The sequence below is a fragment of the Phaseolus vulgaris genome, chromosome 2 (genome assembly GCF_000499845.2).
Source record: "Phaseolus vulgaris cultivar G19833 chromosome 2, P. vulgaris v2.0, whole genome shotgun sequence".
NCBI lineage: Eukaryota > Viridiplantae > Streptophyta > Magnoliopsida > Fabales > Fabaceae > Phaseolus > Phaseolus vulgaris.
Genome location: NC_023758.2, coordinates 25,036,795 through 25,053,008, shown reverse-complemented (window position 1 = coordinate 25,053,008; position 16,214 = coordinate 25,036,795). Strand labels below are relative to the sequence as shown.

Below are 16,214 nucleotides of genomic sequence, written 5' to 3'. Positions count from 1 at the left end.
AATCGAATGTTGAAAAAGTTATTAGTGCCCTTTTCAACGATTTGGTTGATCTCTCAGTGAGATGAAAACTTCGATCTTTTTTAAATATTGAGTAAACATTAAGAACATGTTTCATTTGAAATGAAGGTTACTCTTGAATGGAATTATGTTTACAATTCTAAACAGGATGAGAGTTTGCAAGGGTATACTGGTGCAAAACAAAGCCTATTTCGGTAAAAAAAAAAACCTATCTCTTTTGGTTAGCTTGTGGTTTTGTTTACAGTAATATCTTTTGGTCTATTTAGTCTCACATTACTGAATATTATGATAATAATACGGTTAAGAAGGATGATTAAATTAATTTCTGAAATGATTTATGATGTTCTCATAAATACATTTTATTATTACTAAGGTGTCTTGTCTTGAAAGAATTAGTCTTATTTCTACAACTTTGATTGATATCTTTTTTTGGATATTTATAAACATCTTTATATTCATTCTATTAATTATTTAAAGTTCTATGGTCTGTCTGATGTTCTTATTTGGAGGATGAAGCACAATGGGGTTCTTAATCAAAGATTTGTCAGAGATTTTTTTTTTCTTCTCCTTGTGACTGAGGAAAGTTAATTTGGTTTAGCTCAATTCCTCGTGCTAAATCTATAGTGCTTTAAAAAGTCATTTCATAAAGCTTCATACTAATAATGAGGTTCAGAAAAGAGGTGTTGTTTTATGTTCTATGCGCTCTCTGTGTAAGGAGTAATAAGTATTAACCATCTGTTTTTCAGTTGTCCTTGTACTTGTTTTATTTAGTCATGACTTTAGAATATTTTTCCTTATCTTAATAATTTTTCATATTCTGGTTTTATTACATTTTTTAAGTCTCTTGATAGCTTTATTATTAAGCACGTTAAATTATGTGCTCTCTCCAATGGTCTTTGTCATTTACATGGTTAAGCTGCATTTGGATTTCAAGTAATATCTCTAATGATATGGATGAATTCTTTGTTTTGAAGTTTTTTGGCATTAACACTAGACTTGGTAAGGTCTTTGTTCATGTGCAAGTGTGTTGGAACTTCTTTGTTGTGGGTTGGACTAAAGTGAACATTAACAGTGTTATTTGGAGGTCTCCAAGCCCTATTGCTCATGCAAGTATCTTCAAAGGAAGTTGTAGGAAATATATTGGTGATTTTTATGCTTTTTTGGGAAATCAAAATGTCTTGTATGCTGAGGTCACAGGGGCATTCTTGCCATTGAAAATGCTCAAAGGGTTGAGTTTGAAAAACTTTGATTGGAGAGTGAGTCTACTTTGCTCCATCAAGCTTTGTCTTATGCTGAAATGGTTGCTTGGACTCTTAGAGGGAGGTGGAGAAGGTGTATACACTTTTTTTTAATGAATTTCAAAGTTTCTCATATGTTTAGTGAAAGAAATAAATGTGTTGATAAATTGGTCAATTTGGATGTTGATAATAAGTTAGACTTTTTTTTGGGTACTTTGTTATGCCTCCTTATCTTAGTTTGCATTTTTTCCATAACATATACCAATTTCCTTTATTATGTATTTATGTTGTATTCATTTTCCTTATATGAGTTTTGGTTTGGCCTTCCATATTTTATATTCTTTTCTTTTCTTATGTTTCATGTGATGATAGATGATTGGTAGATTTTGAGGCGGGGTGTCTAACTCAATGAGATATCAAAATTCATAATAATATCTAACATAAATTTTATAAAAAGAACAAAGAATGTAATTAATTTTTAAATAAAATATATAATTTATTAGGAGGGAAAGATGTTACTTTCTTAAAATAAAATCCTAATAATTAATCTATTCAAATACAATATAGTAATGAGGCTAATTATAAGAAGCTATAAGCATTATTGTTAAATTTCACAGTCTTTTTAATATTAGAATAAAAGTACTATCACTTGACTCTTACAAGTGTTTAATAATATAGTTATTTTGTATTTATACAATTTAAAAGAGGTGTCCTTGAACAATTTGAAAGAGTTTGATCTAACTTAACTTTGAACGTAATGATGTCAAACATTTCTTTGGATTTTATTTAAAGATTGATTTAAAGGAGGGAATTCAAGTCAAGATTGTTTGAATTAAAAGAAAAACGTGAAATAAAGAAAAATAAATTTATGAAAATGTGATAATAATGTGATAAGTGTAATTAATAAAATAATTTTTTAAGATAGATAAAAGTATAAGATTCTAATTACCTTTTTAGTTAAAATTAAATTAAATTAAAATATAATATGATTAAATTGTTTTATACAAAAAAAAATTAAAATTTATGTAAAGTATTTTACAAATTTTGACACATATTTTATATAAATACAAATTTTAAATAAATACAAATCTTAAATTATTTAATGTTCTATTTAATATAAATATGAGATAAATAAAATTATTAAATTATTTAAAATTCTAAAATAAATCTAAATTATTAAATGTTAGTATTTAAATAAAATATGAAATAAATAAAAATTTCAATTTATTTAAAGTTTTAAATAAATAAAAATCTAAATTATTTAATTTCGTATTTAAAAAATATGAAAAAAATAAAATTTTAATTTATTCAAAATTTTAAATAATTACAAATCTTAAATTATTTAATATATTGTTTAAATTAAAATATAAAATAAATAAAATTTCTAGATTATTTAAGTTCTTAAATAAATACAAAACCTAAATTATTTAATTTTCTATTTAAATAAAAATATGAAATCAATAAGATTATTAAATTATTCAAAATTTTAAATAAATAAAAATCCTAAATTATTTATTTTTTTAAAAAAAAGTTGTTATAAATAAAATTTCTAAATTATTCAAAATTTTAAATTAATACAAATTCCTAAACTATTTATTTAATTTTCTATTTAAAATAAAATATAAAATAAATAAGATTCCTAAATTATTCAAAATTCTAAATAAATACAAATTCTAAATTATTGAATATCCTTTTTAAATTAAAATTTAAAATAAATAAATTTCCTAAATCATTCAAAACCTTAACTAAATACAAATTTTAAATTATTTAATATCTTATTTAAATAAAAATATGAAATAAAATTCTTAAAAATTATTAAAAATCTTAAAAAAATAGAAATTTTAAACTATTTAATACTATATTTAAATAAAAATATAAAATTCCTACACTATTAAGAATGTTAAATAAATAGAAATATAAATTACCAAGTATCACACACCACCAGTTCACCAAAAAGGAAAGGTAGCGAGATATAAATTATCACAGATCTACATAATTCTTCACATATATGTGCGTATGATGTTTTCGACTTTAGTAATTTTTTCCGCTTCCAAATCAACATAAGTCACTGAATGCAACCCACACACGTTAGCGTTACAGACATTTAATCTAAACTTCTCTCTCTGTTGGGTAGTTCTTAACTCACCTGCCATTTCTTTGGAGTGCCTACATGCTTCCATTGGCAAAAAAGATAGTTATTACTGTTAGGGACTGCTAACAGTTAGGGACATATATTGTATTAAAAAAAACAATAAAATATCAATAAGAACCATTAATCTGGAGCCCTCTTACAGTTGAGATTAGATCTCGTTTATTTATTAAAGATTGAGAAAAATAAAGAAAAAACACCCCAATTAATGAAATAAAATAAATAAATAAAAGGTATAGAGAAGCGTAACACGAAAACTAAAAGTGGTGCAGTGAGAAAAAGCATAGCCGCCATAGCAAGTTGACCACGTTCTACATATCCCAATATTTTATCCAACCTACTTCTTATATAATGGTAACAGAGATTGAAAAAAAACATAATCCTATGTAGCAGTAATTGAGAACTGAGAATTGAACATTGGAGAGAGAAACAATGGTGTTCTCCGAGGAAGCAGGGTCGTCGTCCTATTCCCTTCCACCCTACCCTAGAGAGGACACTCCTCTCCTGGGGAAGGCACCAGCTCTGTCCTCCAATCTCAAGACCTTCGCCAACATCTTCATCTCCGTAGTTGGAGCCGGCGTCTTGGGCCTGCCTTACAGCTTCAAGCGAACGGGCTGGCTCATGGGCCTCCTCATGCTCTTCTCCGTCGCTTTCCTCACCTACCACTGCATGATGCTCCTCGTCCTCACGCGCCGCAAACTCCAATCCCTAACGCCCTTCACCGCAATCCCCTCCTTCGGTGACCTGGGTTTTACCATCTGCGGCCCACTGGGCCGCCTCGCCGTCGACCTCATGATCGTCCTCTCCCAATCCGGCTTTTGCGTCAGCTACCTCATCTTTATTTCCTCCACTCTCGCGTTCCTTACCAACAACGAAACGACGCCGGTTTTCCTCGGTTTCACCCCCAAGGTTTTGTTCCTCTGGGCCTGCTTCCCCTTCCAGTTAGGACTCATTTCGGTTCGTACTTTGACTCTTTTGGCTCCGTTGAGTATCTTCGCTGACGTGGTTGATCTTCTTGCCAAGAGTATTGTCATGGTCCAGGATGTTTTTGTTTCTGTTAAGAATAGGCCCGATTTGAAAATGTTCGGGGGTTTGTCTGTGTTTTTCTACGGCATCGGTGTGGCTGTGTATGCTTTTGAGGGAATCGGAATGGTTCTGCCGTTGGAAACTGAGGCCAAGGATAAGGAGAAGTTCGGTAGGGTTTTGGGTTTGGGGATGGGGTCGATTTCTGTGTTGTTTAGTTTGTTTGGGGGTTTAGGTTACTTTGCGTTTGGGGAAGAAACTAAGGGTATTATCACCACCAATTTGGGTCCTGGGGTGATTACTCTTTTGGTTCAGTTGGGGCTTTGTATCAATTTGTTTTTCACTTTTCCGATTATGATGAATCCTGTGAATGAGGTGATGGAGAGAAGGTTCTGTGGGTCTAGGTACTGCTTGTGGTTGAGATGGTTCATGGTGTTGGTGATTAGTTTGGTGGCGCTTTTGGTGCCTAATTTTGCGGATTTTTTGTCCCTGGTGGGAAGCAGTGTGTGTGTTGTGTTGAGTTTTGTGTTGCCTGCACTGTTTCATCTTATTGTTTTTAAGGACGAGTTGGGGTGGAGTTGTCTTGTTTGGGATGGAGCAATTGTGGTTTTTGGGTTTGTGATTGCAGTTACTGGAACTTTCACTTCTGTGATGGAGATTCTTTCCCCCACATCCTAATCATTCAGTTCAAAACTTGTTAACATCTCTTCTGAGCGTATTCTTGGGTGGTTAATATACTTTTGGAGAAAGATACTCTTTGTATCTTGTTTTTATTCTGAATCTACTATTGAATAGAGAGAGTAATAGTAATCCGAAAATGTATTTGATTATTTGGATACATTGCAGAAGCGAAGCTTATAAGTATAAGCTTGGTGTTTCCTTGATAGTGATTCTTGCAGCAAGATGCCGATTGCTTTGGGAGGGGAATTCTTGTAGTTGCTAATTGATGCTCCTGAATGAAGTGTTCAGTTTGCTGAGTGATTTCTTGATCACCATCTAGAATAAAGGTCTACCTATTCTTTGTTGTTGTTGTTTAATGCTGTTCAATTTTTGTAAGAATTGTAGCATATGGATCTTGAAGGCTTGTTCGAGAAATATTCCATTAGTTAAATTGTTTTAAATTTCTTCTTCCTTCCTACTTTTGCTTCCATGGATCAAAGAGAGACCTTCCAAGTTTTTATTCAATTTCGTGCCTTGCACAAACACAACCTTTTAACGTGGGAACAGGATCCTCCACAGCGATGATGAGACATTTTTAAAGCAATTGTCTTTAGCTCGTGTTTGGAAAAAAAATTAGCCAAGTTGCCACGTGTCTCTTTCTGTCGTGCAATTCAATGAACCAATGCAAGCGTAGAATTGTCTTCTACTTCTAAAACCTGAATTTGAGCTAAAAAAACTCACTGATTTTGAATTAGATTTTAAAGAGTTAATTGTTTCAAAGCATTAACACCAGAAAACAACTTGTTCTTATCCAAATTGAGTTGGACAGTTCGGGAGAGACTTAGAAAGGAGGTGTATAAATATTATTATTCATTTTAATAGATGTAACTATAAAGGTGAGCTTTGAAAATAAATAAATATAAATATGGAAAATAAAAATTTAAGATTTAGGATTACACCAAGAAATAAAGGAATGGAGACAAACATTATAACCTTGTAAATATGGAGTTTCTTTATAATTTTCTTTGTTTTTTTTTTTTATAGCCTATATGATACAAATCGACATATAACTAAGGATATAACAAACACTTTTCAAAATGGTCAATCATCTCAAGATACAAGGTCATACCCCACCAAGCCTAGAGAAAAAATCAACAAAAGAAGAAGAAGTTATAAACCCGAATATCAGAAGTTCCTCTTTTTGGTCTTCTTAAAAAGTAAATATGTTTGTAAATAATTTGAGCTCACTTTAGGAGTCCAACTAGCAGAGATAAGCTAGAATAAAGTATCTTTAGTATAATAGGAGGATGTATGTAGCATTTTAGCTTGTTCCTAGTCCTTTTGGAAACCATTTTGACCTAGTTTCTAGAAGGACAAACCTAGGATGCGGGTTTGACTTAGTCAAACCCTAAGGCTGCCCATTTTTTCCCTTTTCTCATCTTACCCCTTTAGCTTGTTCTCCAAGACTCCTTCACCTATAAATAAGAGGCATACCTAGTGTATTTCACAAGTTGAAATTAGTAGAAGAAAAGTTATTCTGCACAAATTGTGTGAGGTGTTAGTGAGATTTGAATTCCTCTTAGCATTTAGGTCTTATCTTGTGAGTATTGAGAGTTCTCAAGTGACGGCTATCTTCACTTATCTTGGAGGCCAATTACACTCTAAGTGGCGTGTTTCATTTCTCAAATCCATCACATAAGCTTTCTCCTTCCTTTATCTATTCTTCCATTGTCATTCCATTTTTACTCTTTGTATCATGTTCTTGCTTGATTTTCCTTGTTTCGGCAATTCTATTTTCGTTTCTTTTCCTTGTTCTTTAACTCTGCACCTTTTAGCATCATTTTCACCTTATAATTGTCTTTTCCTTTTGTCTTTGTGAAATGAACCTTCACATCTACTTAACCACTTGGTTAAGTTAATATCCAGTGAGGATTTTCCTAAGGTCTTCACTCTTAAATTTCGAAAATCTCAATTTAAGTAAAGTGTCACACCATAAAATGAGCAATCCTAAAATCAACTCACATCACTATACCACTTTTATCATGTGGCACCCTATTTAGGATTTTTTGCATGAGTCAGATTGTGAAATTATTATTTTTATTCCTTTTTCCTAGATTTTCTTTCACCAACCATACCTCTTTTTAATCACCTTGTCATTTTTATCTTTTAGTCTTTGACTCAATTTTTTTATTTTCTTCTTCTAGCTATTCGTCTTGGAGAATTCTAAATTTTTCATGGTTAAACTATCTAAATCATAGTTAATGTTCTTCTTTTTTTATTTATTTATGGACTTAAACTCAGTTCTAATATATTTAGTATAAGATGTTAATTATAAGTATGTTTTCTAATCAAATAAAAGTCATAAAGGTCTTTTTTTTGTTAGATTTTTTGTTTGATACATGTTGAGTCTGTCATTATTTTAAAATACGATTCTTCTTCAAATTTTGAATCTAAAAGATTTAAATCTTCTCATGTTGACACTAGACCTTTCTTTTTGGTAAACTTTTGTTTATCCTTTTTGTACCGTCCCGTATCCGGGCGTTGACAAAGTCAAGGTCAAAGTCAACGCCAGGAGTTAAAGTCAACACAAGGCGTCGCCTAGGTGAAGAGACGCCAAGTACCAGCGTCGCCAAGAGGAAGCGTCGCCAAGGCGAGGCGTCGCCTAGATGGAGGCGTCGCCCAACCAGGGCGTCGCCAAGATCAAATATCATTAAGTCAAGGCAGTCACAGCGCGGTTCCCCGATACCCATGGGTAGGAAAGACCATGGAGGGAGCGACGTCGTGGGAAGGCCTCAGGTCCCGATAATCCGGGGTAGTGATAAAGAGAAGGAAAAGGTGGCTTCAAGGCCATAGTGATAGCACCAGTGTAGGGCAGCCTAACTCGTGAAGTACCCCTGCCGCCCCAGAGACGCCTTTGGGACAGATACGACTCAAGGGGAGGGTCACGCCCAGGGTAGCCAGGTGCAGGGTACGAGAGGAAGGCAGATACGCTCTCAAAGTGAGTGACTAGATGATTGGGGGCATGAGTTGGCACCCAAAAAGTCACCCCTTGCGCAGTAGCACTCCCAAGCAGGAGGACTCACACGTAGAAACGTCCCCAGATGGGGTCATGGCGCTGTGAGGCCCTCCACGTGTACGACAGCCAGGTCAGAATAGAAACACCATTTAGTTAGGTACCAGGTAATTAAAGTCATTTAATACAGTTTCTGTTTCGAGCGTTTAAGGTACTATAAAGGCTCCCAAGCGTTTCAACGTCTTAAATGCGCTACGTTTTCTAATTAGACGCGTTAATTAAGTGCGTTACATTTTATGATTAAAAGCGCTTTAAGGCGCTTTAAATGCTTGGGTAGTTTAAATAGCGCCGAGAATGTTGGGAACGGGGTTCGAACTTTTGGCTAATTTTCCAGAAACACTCTAATTGCTTGCTCGAGCCTTGAGGTTACGCACAAGGGACTAGGGAAGGACTTTGGCCAGAACGAGAAAATATACACTAGACACAGTTTCCTTTTTACCACCTTGAGAGTGCCATACGCGGTGCTCCGATACGGAGGTGCATAGTTTTTGGTGTTTCTTGCTGGCTGACTTGAGCGTCAGAGTGCAAACGGCCGCTAGGGCGCCCTTTTGTCCTTCTTTGCAGGAATCCACAGGTAATCAGTGGGAAGGAGTCCCTAGCTGACGGTTGAGGTCGCGCACGAAGACGTCCCAGGTCAACCGGACGGAACATTTGGCGCCTACCGTGGGGCTGATATAAAACATAAGTCCCATCACAAGTTTGAGAAGATCTACCAAGTTATAGTAACGTTGGAGGAGGTTCGAAGAGACCGTGACAATGGCCACCACAAGACGGGGTACTGCACGCGCGGCACCAGAAGAACTGTCCATGCAACAGGTCCTGGAGATAATGCGGGGGCTGCAGGAGGATATGGCGGAGTCGAAACTGGAACAGGAACGCATGCAAGCAGATCTCGAAGCCTCGCATGAGAGGAATGAAGAGCTCCGTCGTGTAAATGAGGAGTTGAGCCGGGGTCTGCGAAATAATCAGGGGCAACATGAACGTGACGAGATGGAAAACCACTCCCCGCCAAGGGAGTTTTCCACTCCCTTCTCGCAGGAGATTCTGGATGCAGTGATCCCGAACACGTTCGCGGGGCCCAAGGTGATCTTCACTGGGATGGAGGACCCTGAGACGCACCTCGCTGCGTTTCACACACAGATGGTCCTAGTAGGCGGCTCTGACGCTGCCAAGTGCAAGCTCTTTATGAGCACCTTGACTGGGATGGCAATGGATTGGTTCATCAGCCTACCGGACGGTCATATCACCTCTTTCCGACAACTGTCACGATTGTTCAGGGAACAATACCTAGCAAACAAGGCCCCGCCGCCGGTCTCCTACGATTTGTTTGATGTGAAACAGTATCAAGGGGAGACCCTAAAGGAATACATCAATCGCTTCGGGGCCCAGGTAGTAAAGGTTGGTACGACAGAGGAACCTATGATTGTATACGCGTTCGTGAAAGGCGTATGCCCCGGCCCTTTTGGGGAATCTATCATTCGCAACCGCCCTAGGACTTTTGCTGAACTACGGCGTCGGGCGGTAGAACATATCGCTTCTGAGGGAGAGGTGTGCGTGAAGCGCACCAGCGTCGTACCCTCGCGCCTGAGGGGACCGACGCGAGCTCAACCCGCCAGGATCAATGAGACCACGACGGGAAGGAAGAAACCAGATGGGAGACGCCCCTACGAGGCCAGAAAGCCCTAGCCCCGGGGTCCAGCGGGAGGCGATCGCCCGGCCAGAGAAAGAACAAGGCCGGCGAGATACAATTTTGTGGTGGAACTGAAGGATCTGATCGCCGTGCCTAATATAGCTGAGAGATTGAGGCGACCGGCGAAGTCCGATAAGGTGTTGGGACCTTGGAAAGACTCTTGGTGTGAGTTCCACGAGGCTTTCGGTCACCACATTTATAACTGCCTGTCGTTGGGTTACCAGCTGGATGAGCTGGTGAGAACCGGGGTTTTGAAGGATTATGTCGCAGAACCCACAACGACCGCCACCTTGTCGCCGCCAGCGAAAGCACAAGCACACGAGACGCCGGTTCTCGGCGAGGTCCATACCATAGCTGGAGGATTTTCCGGCGGAGGACCCACCACCTCCCAGCGAAAGAAATATGCGAGGGGGGTCAACTCGATCGAAGAAAGAATTTCGGGTGAGCCGTGGGAGTCGGACCTCGTATTCACGAGAGGGGATCTCCGAGACGTGGTGCCGCACGACAATGACCCCGTGGTCATTTCAGTTGTCACAGCTGGGAGAAAGGTGCACAGAGTTCTTGTCGACCAGGAAAGTTCAGCAGACGTCATGTTCTGGTTGACATTCAATAAGTTACGGTTATCCCCCGACCTTTTGAGGCCCTACACAGGGTGCCTGTATGGGTTTGCGGACAACCAGGTGGAAGTCCGAGGCTACCTGGAGTTGAGGACTATGTTCACGGACGGAGAGGCCTCGCGTACTGAAAGCATCCGGTACTTGGTCGTGAACGCCAGCTCCGCTTACAACATCTTGTTGGGCAGGCCGGCGTTGAACCGGTTGAACGCAGTAGCCTCCACACGCCATATGAAGATGAAGCTGCCAGACCTTATTGGCAAGGTGATAGTCATCAAGTCAGATCAGGAGGAGGCAATGAAATGCTATGAGAACAGCTTGAAAACGAAGAGAGGCGTGTTCATGGTGTGTGAGCGTCCGTCGTGTACAGACACGACGATGATTGAGGCAACGCCCGCTGCGTCGACGCCTAACGAGGCCGTACCCGCGAGGGTGACGCCAGAAACAGATGCACCCATGGAGGAAGGCCCTGGCGACGCGGTGCCTATGGAAGAGGCGGCGCCCGTCGAGGATGATAGCAGGGAACAACCGACGGCTAACGCCGTGGAGAGGGAGATTGGCGGCAAAACGTTTAAGTTAGGAAGCTTGCTGAGCCTAGAAGAACAGGAAGGGGTGGCAGAAGTGATTTCGCGCCACCTGGATGCTTTCGCATGGTCCGCCTCGGATATGCCCGACATCGACCCCGATTTCCTGTGTCATCACCTCAGCATGGACGCCACGGTCCGCCCCGTGCGCCAAAGAAGGAGAAAGTTTAACGGAGAGAGACAACAGGTGGTAAAGGATGAAACGCAGAAGCTGTTGAGTGCTGGCCTCATCAGGGAGATTCAATACCCCGAGTGGCTGGCCAACGTCGTCTTGGTGAAAAAGGCGAATGGGAAGTGGAGGATGTGCGTGGACTTCACGGACTTGAATAAGGCGTGCCCGAAGGACTCGTACCCACTACCCAGCATCGACGCGTTGGTGGATAGTGCATTCGGCAGCAAGGTGCTGAGCTTCCTGGACGCATTCTCAGGGTACAACCAGATCAAGATGCACTCGAGAGATGAGAGTAAAACTGCATTCATGACTGAGACTTGCAGTTACTGTTATAAGGTGATGCCTTTTGGACTGAAAAACGCGGGCGCCACATACCAAAGGTTAATGGACAGGGTCCTGGCGCCCATGCTAGGGAGGAATGTGTACGCCTACGTAGATGACATGGTGGTGGCATCGCAGGATAGGGCACAACACACGACAGACCTGGAGGAGTTGTTCGTCACAATATCCAAGTACCGCCTCAAGTTAAACCCTGAGAAGTGTGTCTTCGGGGTAGAGGCCGGTAAGTTCTTGGGTTTTATGCTCACAGAGAAGGGGATAGAAGCGAACCCCGACAAATGCGCAGCGATTATCGCCATGCGAAGCCCGACGTCGGTAAAGGAAGTGCAGCAGCAGACAGGGCGGATGGCGACACTCTCAAGGTTTGTTTCCGCCGGGGGAGAGAAGGAGCATCCATATTTCCAGTGCCTCAAGAGAAATAGTCGCTTTGCATGGACTGACGAATGCGAAGCGGCTTTCATTAAGTTAAAGGAGTATCTGGCGACGCCACCGGTCCTCTGCAAACCGGTAACAGGTGTGCCCCTCCGGCTATATTTTACGGTAACGGAGCGGGCTATCAGCTCTGTGTTAGGCCAGGAGTAGGACCAGAGTCAAAAGCCCATCTATTTCGTGAGCAAGACATTACAAGGCGCTGAGACGAGATACTTGGCGCTGGAGAAGGCAGCGTTAGCAGTGGTGTTTTCAGCCAGGAGGCTCCGTCATTACTTCCACAGCTTTACGGTAGTAGTGATGACAAACCTCCCTATACAGAAGGTGCTGCAGAAGCCTGACGTGACGGAAAGAATGATACGCTGGGCGGTGGAGCTGTCAGAATTTGACATTCAGTATGAGCCTAGAGGATCCTTCAAAGGGCAAGTGTACGCAGATTTTATAGCGGAACTCTCGCCCGGAGGTGAGCAAAAGGTGGAAGTGGGCTCGCAATGGTTGCTCTCGGTTGATGGCTCTTCCAACCAACAAGGGAGTGGTGCGGGAATAGTCTTGGAGGGACCCAATGGCGTACTGATTGAGCAAGCTCTGCGTTTCGCCTTCAAGGCAAGTAATAATCAGGCGAAATACGAAGCCCTGATAGCAGGAATGCTCCTGGCCAAGGAAATGGGCGCGCAAAACCTCCTGGTGAAAAGCGATTCCCAGCTGATTACGGGGCAGGTGTCGGGTGAGTTCCAGGCGAAGGACCCACAAATGGCGGCGTATCTAAGATACGTCCAACTATTGAAAGGAGCATTTAACGCTCTTGAGCTGATACATGTCCCAAGGGAGCAGAATGCTAGAGCCGACCTGCTTGCCAAGCTGGCCAGCTCAGGCAAGGGGGGTAGGCAGAGGACAGTGATCCAAGAGACGCTCAAAGCTCCACGTAAATTCGTGGAAGATAACAGGGTGGATGTCCTCCAGATCTGTACATCAAGAGAGAGTCCAAGGAATCATCGCTCTTTGACCCAAGATACGCTGAAGACGCCCTGCATCAGCACGTACACGGGTATGCCTGAAGAAGGAAGGCAAATGCAGGTATGTGTCCTAGCCGAGGGAGACACCTGGATGACGCCATACAAACGGTACCTGGCGGATGGGGCTCTCCCAGTGGAGCCGGAAGAGGGTAAGAAGGTCAAAAGAAATGCCGCAAGATATACTCTGGTGGATGGAGTGTTGTTCAGGCACGGGTTCACTCACCCTATCCTAACGTGTGTAAGTGGCGACGAGTGTACCAGGATAATGGCGGAGCTCCACGAAGGCATTTGCAGGAGCCACGTAGGGGGAAGGTCCTTAGCCTCCAAGGTGATACGCGCAGGGTTCTTCTGGCCAACAATAAAAGAGGACTGCGCGCGACACGCCTAGCGCTGCAAGCAATGCCAAAAGCACGCTGACTGGCACAAGGCGCCGCCAAAAGAACTGCGATCCATATATAGCCCGTGGCCTTTTCATACATGGGGAATCGACATCTTGGGCCCGTTCCCACTGGCGATAAGGCAGATGAAGTATTTGATCGTTGCCATCGAGTACTTCACCAAGTGGATAGAGGCAGAGCCCGTGGCACAGATCACTGCGCATAAGGTACAACACTTTGTGTGGAAGAACATTGTGTGCCGCTTTGGCGTACCTAGGCGCTTGATATCCGATAACGGGACCCAGTTTGCCAGTCAGCAGTTGAGGAATCTGTGCGCTGAGATAGGTATCGAGCAAGTGTTCGCATCAGTCGAACACCCCCAGACCAACGGGCAAGTCAGCAAACAGAGTTTTGCTGAGGGGGTTAAAGAGAAGGTTAGAGAAGGCCAAAGGGGCGTGGGCGGAGGAAGTTCCAAGGATCGTTTGGGCATACCACACCACGCCCCAATCTTCTACCATGGAGACGCCTTTCAGTTTGGTGTATGGGTCGGACGCGATGATCCCGGTAGAGATACATGAAAGCTCACCACGTTTTCAAAACTTTGTGGTGGAGGAATCTAACGAAGAAAGGCGGGTAAACCTGGATCTACTAGACGAAGCCAGGGAAGAAGGCAGAATAAAAGCTGAAGCGGTGAAGAGAAGAGTAGAGCGGCAATATAGCTCCAAGGTAAAGCCGCGACAGTTTCAGATTGGCGACCTAGTTATGAGGAAAGCCCACCCATACGAGCTGGAGAATAAGCTGTCTCCCAAGTGGACCGGATCCTTCAGAGTTACCGAGGCTAAGGGCAACGGTTCGTACAGCCTAGAGACCTTGGAAGGAGGTCCCATCCCGCGCAGTTGGAATGCAGCCAACCTGAAGTTTTTTTTAGTTGACTTATGTAAAGCAGCTATGTAACAACAGTCTTGTTAAAGGGGACGCTCTTTTTCCCTTTCCGGGGTTTTTTAATGAGGTCACCCAAATAAAAGAAAAAAAACAAGTTTGAGAAAAAACCGTGCCTTAGTTCTCAGTCTTTATCTTTCTCCATTTGAAGTAGCGTGAGGCGTCGCTAGTAAAAGGGGTGTCGCCAAGAAAGAAGGCGTCGCTAAGAAAGAAGGCGTCGCCAAGAAGAAAGGTGTCGCCTGAGTGCAGGTGCCGCTAAGAAACATGATGGAGGAAAAGCGCACAATATATGAGGTATGCAAAGTAAAACGGCGTTACAAAAACCAAGTGTGGTATAATAAAGTTGATTTTACAAGCAATGTTCGATACAAATGGGAGTGACGCGAATAGGGAAAACATTACAACTCATACAAAAACACGAAAATAACCACTCTTCAGTGGCCATCGGAGTCAGCACGGGAAGAAGACGAAGCGCCGCTCTCAGTCCGCAGAGCTCGGGTAAGTCGCGTCCTCTGCTCTTGGTTTATTTTCGAACCTGCACCAAGGAAGATGAACGTGTCAGAGACACCATGAAGCAAAACACACCTAGATAGAGAACGATAAAGGCGGAAGTTTCTAGGGCAGTGACTCATACCTATATACTTCTCGAGAGTTCCAGCGTTGAACTCCAAACTGATCAAGGTGGCGGAGTCAAAACCTCCCGCCTCAGCGAGAATCCGGCAAACCACCTGGTCATTCGGGGCAAGCTTCTTGAAGGGTTTGGATTTGAGGGCCCTCGTCTCCCTCACCCAGTACAGTGGAAAACCATCCAGGGCGGAGGGAACGAGATCAGAGCAACAGACCTTGAAGAACCGGCCTTTCCACCCAGTAAATGAGTTTTGGAAGGGGGTCAGGAGAACTCTGCCAGGAACGTTACTGAGAGTTACCCAGAGGTTGTTCCTTTGCCTCTTCACCTCAAAGAAGTGAAGAAAGATGTCAACCGAGGGTGCACAACCCAGAAACCCGAAAAGGATGTCAAAGGCCTTGACAAAAGCCCAGTTGTTGGGATATAACTGGGCCGGAGCAACATTGATCTCCGTCAGCAGTTCCTTCTCAAACCTGGAGAAGGGCAGGCGCACGCCGATGGTTTTGAAAACCACCTGATAGAAGTAAAAGAAGGGGACCCCGTTGTTGGCCCGTTCGTCTCCACATACTGGCTCCCCTAGAGTGCAAGGGAGCACAACAATGTCGTCGTCGTGCCTCCTCGAGAAGGCACGGTGATTATAGGAGCATGAATCCCCTTTGTGTTCCCTTATGGCCCTGGTGGAGAGTAAGCATGAGCATTCATCAAGAAGCTCGCTCGAAGCCCAAGTATACAGGCCCTTGGGGTTGACCCTGGGGGGAGTAGCACGAGAAGACATTCTCGAACAGAATCGGGGAGGCTTGAAGGCGTGTGGCCCACTGGTAATGCAAGGGTAAAACGCTGGTGGGAACGAAAACTGGAAGAACTCTTCGCGAGAAGAGAAAGGGTGTAAGTAGAAAGGGTGCAAGTAGGTTACGAAAAGCGCAAAAATGATGAAGACAGTTTCACAGTTTTGAAGAATTAAATATTGCGTTTAGAGCGCCAAACGACGCAAATGGAAGTATTGCAGTTATAGCGCTAAACGACGCGAATGGATGCACCGCACGATCGAGCCACGTGGCAGAGGATGGAAGGATGGCCCTGGCACCACTGGTTAAACTCAAAAAACGTCGTATCGACAAAATGCCCAAGGGTACGATGCGCCGTCGAGAGTGGGTCAGGGGCACAGTAGGAGTCAGGACCAAGCCGAGTGACTGAACATCCCATCAACCATGCAAGAAGCACCACGTGGATGGCACAGGCGAAACCTTGAGCTCTTCGCTATCCTCAGGCGT

The 16,214-nt window shown here is 42.5% G+C and overlaps 1 protein-coding gene across 1 annotated transcript; it reads left to right on the top strand.

The window, feature by feature from the left end:
* The first annotated feature begins 3,658 nt into the window (after positions 1-3,658).
* LOC137811039 (amino acid transporter AVT3C-like) lies at positions 3,659-5,549 on the top strand. The gene has a single exon (XM_068612601.1). It carries the CDS (start codon positions 3,838-3,840, stop codon positions 5,104-5,106), a length of 1,269 nt encoding a protein of 422 aa, XP_068468702.1. The 5' UTR covers positions 3,659-3,837; the 3' UTR covers positions 5,107-5,549.
* Positions 5,550-16,214: the final 10,665 nt, after the last annotated feature.

Bases quoted from the DNA above. Each gene is read 5' to 3' on its own strand.
- LOC137811039 (XM_068612601.1), top strand. From the start codon at position 3,838: ATGGTGTTCTCCGAGGAAGCAGGGTCGTCGTCCTATTCCCTTCCACCC.